This window comes from Cupressus sempervirens, chromosome 9 (genome assembly GCF_028749045.1).
Source record: "Cupressus sempervirens isolate cs-2001-9-10 chromosome 9, ASM2874904v1, whole genome shotgun sequence".
Classification (NCBI taxonomy): Eukaryota; Viridiplantae; Streptophyta; class Pinopsida; order Cupressales; family Cupressaceae; genus Cupressus; species Cupressus sempervirens.
In genome coordinates, this window is record NC_143126.1 from 196,849,955 (window position 1) to 196,859,256 (window position 9,302).

The following is a 9,302-nucleotide window of genomic DNA, read 5'->3' on the forward strand; positions in this document are numbered from 1 at the left end:
TTCAACAAATTTTCTCTAAATTACTTCAAGGGCTTGAGGAATGTTGGGCTCTTGAAAACTCTAAATTCATGGTGAAAAATAAAACTTTGATTTCTCCCTTTTATCAATTTTCAATTTTAGGGCTTCGTTAATTCTTTTTACTTAGATAGGTGAAAGATGCTTGGCTTGGTCTTTAACCCTTGAATGCTCAATTGATCATACTCCATTAGGTCTAAGAAGTAACTTGGATAGGTCTAATAGCTAGGTTAGGCATAAGGAGTGACATGGTTATAATTAATAATTTGGTCAAGTCTATGACTTCCTTCTATTCAAGTGCATCTGATATGTTGATCTAAACTTTCATGCTTGGATGACTAGAATCGATGTGGAATATGAATTTTGATCACATCTCTAGTGGTCTCCTTGCATATTCAAGTAAAGATAATTGAATTACCCAATCCATTGTCTTGGGTGTCAATAACCTTACTATTTTCACTTGAATCCTCTAAAGATTTCCTCACCCATTGTTGCTTAATTTGAGTTCTGATCTTGTTAGCCTTTGATTTCTTTTCATCTTCAACTTTACTCTATCCATGTAGTTCTTTGCTATATGACCAAGTTATTTGCATACATAACATCTTTTGGTAGGATTCCTCTTTATGAGGTTAGTCCTCATGCAATTAGCTCCTATGTGTCCAAACTCTCCACATAGATAACATTTATACCAAGTGTTGTAACTTTGCAACCAAAGATTTCTTTGGAAAGTTGTTTAGTAGGATTCAAATTCTTGGTTCTACACTCTAAATATTTATAACCTTTTTTGTTGCATGTAAAACATCTTCCTTCAAACTTAGTTTTCTCTATGCATTCAATCTCTATATGTCCAAGTTTGTTACAATTGTAATATTTTCCATTAATTTTGACTTTCCATTGCTTCAACATTTATTTGATGTATGCCCTACCTTTCCACAATGATTTCATGGAGGTCTTTTGTTATTTTGAGCTCCTTGTTGTGACGATTCTCCTTGTTTAGTGTAGCTCGGCCCTACTTTTCCTTTGTGTCTATGTTGAGATAGTTTAGCTAACTAATCCATGCTTGTTTGTGATCTCATCATTATTTCATTGGTTTCTCTTTCTGCTCTAAGATCATTAATGAGTCTTTCATTTTCTATTCTTAAATTGGTGACTTCTTGATTTTTATTATTTAGTTGATTTTCCATATCTGCCTAATGTAGTGAGAGCTATTGGATTTTACTGTCCTTTTCTTCTATCCTAGTTTTGAGTGATATTCTATCTTCTTCTTCCATATTTTTGTCATTTTTAGCTTGGTTCTTTAGTTTCATGACTTCACATATCCTGATTGAATGAATCTCTTGTTCGCTTTTCAATTTTATGACTTCTTGTAGAATAAGGTTTCTTCTAGGTAAATCTTCTATAGTTGCATCTGCTTCATCTAAACTTCTCTCTTTGCAAGTATCTTCAATTCTTTCTTCCATGTATAGATTTTCATTCATATTTTCTACCAATTCTTTTCTTCTTTTTAGGGATTGAGAGAGTTGATCCTTCAGTTTCTTGATTTTTTTCATGGCTACATGTAGATCTAATTTTTTATTTTAAATGGATTTATCTAGCTTGTATACTTCTATTGTCTCTAATCTTTCCTCTCAAGGTGCTAAACTTTTGATAAGAGAATCTTTCTTTGATAGGTCAATTGTTGGAAATGTAATGCAAGCTAGGTGAGTGAGAGGGGGGTGAATCAAGAACCGCTTAAACTTCTATTCAACCCACTTTGTTAAGTTGTCTAATCTACTTGCATGCATGAAATATAAAGTAGTAAAGTAACAACACCATGACACAATATTTGGTAACCTAGAAACCGTCTATGCGAAAGGTAAAACTAGGGTGGGATGATATCCACAATGTTTCACTATTTAGTAATAAAGTTGGTCTTTTAAGGCTTATAATTGATCACTTATGGTGATCTACTCAATTAAGAGTAATAAGGACTGTTAGGTCCACCTTGTGAAAGGATTTATACAATACAATTAAGTATGTACTCTATTAGGAGTTTCTGCAAAGGACTCTTAGGTCCACCCAATTAAAGGATTTGGGACTGATGCACCTATTAGGATGAATTAGTAGAATGATCTTAGAAATGAAGTTCTAATTGCTAATGAAGATCCTTTGAACTAAAATGATCACTTGACTATGATAGATGAGTCTCTTCCTTTCCTTATGTTTCTTGTAGCCTTCTAGATATTCTGCTCTTTCATATTCACTTCCATTCAACTCATGGTATAATGATATTACAATTATTTTTAGGATAAACAAATACCTCATACTTATATCTGTCCAAGTGATTCCTTCATAGGTCAGCTACAACACAAACATTTCCAAAAACAATTACTAAGTTGGCTTAGTGTTGTAACTTGGGTCCAATGACTTTCTTAGGCAATGTTAAAGATACTCAAGCAACACTCTCACCTTGGCTAACTCTAGCACTCAGTTGATACTAGATGCCTAGTTCATATTGATCACTTAGTGGACACTTTTGACTTGGTTCGCACTACTCTGTCAGAGCTCTGGATTGTCATCTTGGAATATTCTTCTGACTCAATTTTCACTAGAGCTCAATAGGACTATAAACTTGATTGACACTACAATTATGTTGACACTACTAACTTTCTACAAGGTTAACATTGTTGGCTTGGTTTCTTTGTGAGTTCGGTTAACACTACAAATTGGTAACTTCGTTACTACTATCTTTCCATTATGACTAAGTTTTTTGACACTAATTGATAATATATCTTGCATTGAGATTAATAGTAGAGACCATAAAGCTAATAATAGAATGCAACTAATGGCGGGGGTGGATTACATACAAGGTCACAAAGCCACCACAACCAGAGTATTGGACCTCATAATATCATCATCATCTACTTTTAGTATTATGGTGATGTAGTAATTATTTATTCTCCTTTCTAGCTTGATTAATTGTTTTTTCTAGATGCTTTATTGTTTTGGGTTGAGTATGCATAAAAGAGGCTAGGACATGATGAGTACCATCCAAGTCAATCTCACACACTTCAGACCACTCTTGGTCATACATTGAGAGTGCTTCTTGGGTTGAGTCCTTTTATCATGATGATAATATGTCTTATCATCCAACAAATTGTCCTCTAGTTCTATAGACTTATAGGGGCCATGAACATGCACATTTTATAAGAATTCAATATGTATTTTGGATTGGAAATTTTTTTAGGGTATAAGGAAATCCTTGATGTTCCATAATAAGTCAATGACTAGTGAATTGTGATTCTATTTCTAATCATTGATACTAGCTCAAAGAGAGAAAACCAACTGATATGAAAAAAAAAAAACTATTCAATTGTCTTATAATACTAACTAAATGAAACTAAATCTACCATCTAAATTGATGTGTCTCATAATAATATTTTCCACATCTGTCCAAATAGGCTTAATAGATCATCAATTGAATTATCCATCATAATTTTTTGTGAGCTTTTCATTTTCATCGCTCTTGAAGAAGATATAAGTAGCTTTAACCAAAGTGGGCCACTCTCTATAGAGTCATTTTGTCATCAATTAAAAAGAAAAATAGTTCATTTAAGAGCTATCCACAACAAGGATCTCTATTTTGTACAAATAAAATAATCCATTTTACCAACCATCAACAAATGCTTTTGTGACCATAAAATCAAACCCATACAATTTTAGTAAGCATGGAGTCCTACTTCATGGAAAGATTTATCCAAATGACAAGGTCATTTTTAATAGTGAGCTCAACCCTAACTACTTAACAAATTTCACATTTATATTAAAAATTCTAATCAAATTAGCAACACCAACAATAATTTGAAACTCATGGCTATCCCAAGTAAAATTATTGAATACATGTAAAATCTTATAAAATTTAAGCAAATATTATTTTTCCTTTAAAATAGAAAGTTATCTATTTTTTCAATAAAAGGGCAATATGCAACTTATATATATTGTGCATGGAACAATTCAAATAAATCTTTCATGGGTACAATAAAATAAAATATTATTTTATCATAATCTATAGAATACAATCTAAATGGAAGTACTTATTTATCACCTCTTATTATAAAGCTATAAAAATAACTCAAGTCTCCAAATAAATAAAATATCAATCTTCCTTGATTATTTCTATGTAGTAAGCTTAATGATAATAGGTAGAAAAACATACCAATTGAAAAAAAAGATAGAAAAACATAATAATAATTAACATATCAACAAGACTAACACATAATAATAATTAATCTTAATTTTTGAAAAAGGTATTATTATTTTATATTTTAAGAATTAGAAATATTGTAGAAATGTAAACATATTTGATTATATATATATATATTCTAAGAGAAAATTATTGAAAACAGATAAAAAATATTCATATTTAATGTTTAAAAATATATTTCAATAAATATATATATGTTCATTGAAGAAATATAGTAAATTATAATTCATTAATAATCTCGAATATCATGGATAGTCTTCTATTTAAATATAATAAATTACATTATATTACTTCAAATATAGTTTAAAACTGATATAATAATTCGCATGCCGTTTCTGTCATTGGTTTCTAACCTATTAAATTTAAGATGATATGTAGTTTAAGCAAAACCGATTAATTCTTAGGGACCATTTGGGTTCAAAAACTAATGAATGTAAATTCAGTAAACAAATATATTCTTAATACATCATGTGTAAAAATTTCTGATCAAGATCTATTTAGTTCAATGACAATTCTCTTACCTTCACTTATATGATTGGCCTATTATTCTTTCGGAAAAGATCACTTAGTAAGTAAATATATCGATTTATATTATAAACAATACTGCTTTTGATATTATTAAGTATATATTAAAGACTTTCATACACACTACGAACTAATCAGAATTCAACCAATGATCTAAACAACGTAAAATGACAGGTGAAAAGGATGGACTGATTGTCATTATTAAACATGAAAGGAAAGAAATCAATTCCTGCTGGAACTCAAGAAACTGTTTGCAAAGCACGTCACTCAATTACAATTGCAGGAAGTTTCCAAACAAATCCACATTCAGTCCCAACTACTCTGATTATTAAATACCCTAAGTATAGGCCAGTCTGCAAAGTATCAGTTATATATTTGAGTATTTTCTATTCTAAAAAGAAACCAACATTCATCTCTCAGTCATAAGCGTTTTCATATTAGAGATATGGAATTGAGGAGCACTGCCATACATCATTGGAAACTTATTCCTCTTCTTTCAGTTGTCCTCACAATTGGCGGTGCCCATTTAATTCATGCAAAGAATAACTGCTATACTTCAATATACCAATTTGGGGACTCATTAGCTGATACTGGAAACCTCCTTATCTCTAACCCTAATGTCTTACCTGCAACTACAAAGCTTCCCTACGGAGAGACCTATTTTAACAAGTCCACAGGCCGCTGCTCTAATGGCAGACTTGTTATTGATTTTATTGGTATAATTTCACTGATCATATCATTCCTTTCTGTGAACGTGTTCCTAGTTTCTATTTCATTGAGGTTATAAGAATATATTTAGGGTTTTGATATCGATGAATTGTTTTGTATGATTAGCAAAAGCATATGGGCTATCATTTTTGCCACCATATTTGGAGAAGCTTGCAGACTATAGTTCTGGTGTGAATTTTGCTGTTGCTGGTGCCACAGCTTTGGATGCCTCATTTTTTGAAAAGAGGCAAATACCTATCATTACAAATTTGAGCCTAAGCACTCAAATCCAATGGTTCAAGGATTTTAAGGAGAAGTACTGTTCTAGCACAGAAGGTTGGTCGGCTTTTCATTATATTTTCATATTTTTATTATTATATGTTAATGTGAGGTTGCAGCAAGATGTTTCACTTTCAAATTTATGAGAGATTTGGACCCGAGACTATGGAGAACTATCCACAATCTCAAACCAACTCATCTATATGTAGTGGCTAAGACTTTTGACAGTATTATCAGAATGAAAATATGAATATAGTTATTATTATTGTACTATAACATTGTTGGATATTTTTGACATTCTATATGTGAATGTTTTTGACATTCTATGATTGAATGTGGTTGTCCTGTTAGATTGTGAGGGCCAATTTGAAAACGCATTATTTGTCCTCGGAGAGATTGGTGGAAATGACTTAAATGACCCTTTTAGTGTGGGGATGACCATAGAGCAGGTCAAAGTTTTTGTGCCTTTAATCATCCAAGCTATTAGAACGGCACTTGAGGTTGGTTGGACTACTTTCCTTTGGTTTCTAGAAATGTGCTTTGAGTTTATGCTGTCCTTGACATTTGATTTACTTGAACATATGTATCATACCTTAGGTGTTTATGAGGTATTGATTTTAAGAATATGTTTATTTACTTATACGACCTAAGTAAACTTATCAAATCTTTGATATTTGTTAGGCATTGATTGAACAAAATGCAAAGAAATTCTTGGTTCCAGGCAATTTGCCCATTGGGTGTTCACCTTCCTATTTATCAGTAGCCTCAACCAATTCTTCATCAGACATTGATGATATTGGGTGTTTGATCAAATTTAACAATTTTTCCCAAAGTAACAACAATCTTTTGAGAAGTATGTTGCAAGAAGTACAAAGAAAATATCCAGATGTTTCAATTGTATATGCAGATTATTACTCAGCGGCAAAAACAATTCTAAGAAATCCTAAGAAATATGGTAAGTCGGATCTCTTTAAAACTTCATTATATTTACTTGATATGATCTTTATTGTTGTAAATTATTGTTTTTGAATTCAATTTCCTGCTTGAATTAGGGTTTCTGCCACGAGATATCGTTACAGTTATTGTGACTTAGAGTGTTGGTGGAGAAAAATCCAACACAATAGAATTTAAAAGTAGTTGTAAATTTATTTATATAATATCAATGATTGAGAACTTAATTGGAAGTATTGGATGTCTGATGATGCAGGAATGCAGAAAAATGTCTTAAGGGTATGTTGTGGAAAAGGTGGAAAATATAATTACTCTCCACCTTTAAGTTGCGATAGAAATGCTACTTTGTGTTCTAATCCCAAACAATATTTCAACTGGGATGGTGTTCATCTTACAGAATCTGCATACAGAACCATAGCACACATGTGGATCAATGGAAATTTCACCTCTCCACCTTTGAATATGGTAAACAAAAATTGTAGAAGTCCACAAAGGATCTAAATTTCATGTTAAAACACTTCATGATTTATTGCATGAGAACATAACAATTCATGTATTTCTATTAGAAAAAGGATCATCATAGCTTCACAATATCAGTACGTGTAGCTCTTCTAAAGGCCACAATAATCTACCATCTCATCTCTATGTTCTTACAGTATAAAAATAAGAAAAAGCTAATAATGGGCTCTGAATTCTCTTACTGCCAATGTTTCTTTTGAAACATAATAATTTTTATTATTGGGTTTATTCCTTTTCAAGAGTTTGTGGCTAGTACAGCATTAGCATATAGTATTACAGATGTCATTCAGACTATGTACTTCATGTCAGAAATGATTTAATGGTTGTTTTATCAGTCAGAGTTCCAGAGGAAAAGACAAAATATAAACCTAATGATGGTACACCTAAACCACTGCATGTTGCTTGTGTCTGTAGCTAATCAAGCAAAAATTCTTAAATTCTTAAAAGCAACAAGGAAAGGTCTTCAATACAGCGGTAACCCACTCATCAAACCTAAAACTGCATAGAACAAAGAATAGAATATAAACTGCCATGCTTGTTTTGTCTCTGTTATTTATTTTATAGTTCTCACCGGGCACGCCACCCTTTACAAATAAGATTCTACACTGGTCATCATTATAAAGTAATGACTTTTGAATAACAGATTCCCATTTCTGAGTAGGTAGAGGGTACTCTCCCCATGGAAACCACTCATGATAAGGCATAAAGTGAGTGCATCATTTTCAAATCTAATTTAACATCTTTTATTTATTATTATCATTATTTTCACAAAGTATGAAACCATAGATGATAATTTTAATAGGCTTTAAACTACTGCAATTCTTTTTTTTTGTAATAGTGTTGAACGGCTTTCTTTCTTTCTTGTTTCAAGTAATCGGGTACACTTTTTAACTTTATTAGTATTTGAAATATTGTTGATTTTAAAATCAAAATAATAACTATTGATTAACAAAACTTTGTATAAATTTTAAGGATTTTTTTAAATAGTTTTATTTTATTAAATTAAAATATTTATTATAGTATTATATATGACATAATTTAGTGAATATATTAACTTAATGATGGTTTTATCCTTTTCATTGCACAATATATTAAGAACAATGTGTTTGAGAAGGGCTTCCCTTTACGGAGCTTGGGAGTAGCAAGGGTAAGTGGAAATAAATTAAGATTGAAGGGGAGGTGGATTTGCTCCTTTCTACTGAGAAACAAAAAATATTGTTAATGGCAAGTAATTAGAAATGAGTGGGAGGGTGTTAGTATTGAGAACATTGGATGTTTGAATATGGGAGATAGGGGGAGAGTGTGAAGTCTTATGACTATGTGGAGAAGATGTTTTATGCCCATGTGTGCCCTAATTCTACTAACCGTAAGTCTTGATCGCCTTTTCCCCTAACTAAAGGGAAAGCCCCTTCCCTAACCTAGAGTGGTATTAAGTATCATAATATTGAAAGCTAAAGGTGGTGATGGTCACAAGAAGGAAGCTCCTATTTTTGTTGATTATGATTACTTGGTTGAGCATGATGTGCTCATCTCTCCCCACAACTCTATTGACATGGTTAAAATTGGAAAGAAGCACAAGGAAGACAATACTTTGTCTAAGAAAAAGGAGAGGGTGGAAGTGAAGATATGCATCCCTCTCTTGATGACCATTGATTTGGATGAGCTTAACATTCAACTTTTGGAGGGGGACTTGTAGGATATGAAGGTTGACCCAACTTTTGATGTTCTTCAAACTAACAAGGTTGTCTTTGTAATTGTTCATTTTGGAAAAATGGACTTTTAGTGCCATCAAGTGCCTGAATTTGAACTCCAGTCTCTCAATGTCAAATTTGACAAAATCCAGAGTCAAATTTAAGAAGGGTCTACTAATTTGGGGATGGAATGTGTTGATGGGTTAGATAAGAAGGTGGATAGGTTATGAGTGTGAGTGGAAAAATGGAAAGTACTCTGAAGGGAATTCTCAATAGCAGCTAAGAAATTATATCATCCTTAGTAGATTGTCTTAATGGGCTTATTGGGAAGATAGACTAGGTGTCAAATGTGTTGATTGTGTTGGATGTGG

At 31.9% G+C, this 9,302-nt stretch overlaps 1 protein-coding gene across 1 annotated transcript; it reads left to right on the plus strand.

Annotated features, from left to right (window-relative positions):
• Nucleotides 1–5,085: 5,085 nt before the first annotated feature.
• On the plus strand, nt 5,086–7,468 carry LOC149538159 (GDSL esterase/lipase At5g45910-like). Its single transcript, XM_089802318.1, has 5 exons — nt 5,086–5,499; nt 5,618–5,827; nt 6,122–6,270; nt 6,452–6,725; nt 6,978–7,468. Exons 1-5 carry the CDS (start codon nt 5,229–5,231, stop codon nt 7,220–7,222), a joined length of 1,149 nt encoding a protein of 382 aa, XP_089658444.1. The 5' UTR covers nt 5,086–5,228; the 3' UTR covers nt 7,223–7,468.
• Nucleotides 7,469–9,302: the final 1,834 nt, after the last annotated feature.

Bases quoted from the DNA above. Each gene is read 5' to 3' on its own strand.
- LOC149538159 (XM_089802318.1), top strand. From the start codon at position 5,229: ATGGAATTGAGGAGCACTGCCATACATCATTGGAAACTTATTCCTCTT. The intron at 6,271-6,451 runs GTTGGTTGGACT...GATATTTGTTAG, and splicing joins CTATTAGAACGGCACTTGAG to GCATTGATTGAACAAAATGC. The intron at 6,726-6,977 runs GTAAGTCGGATC...CTGATGATGCAG, and splicing joins AAGAAATCCTAAGAAATATG to GAATGCAGAAAAATGTCTTA.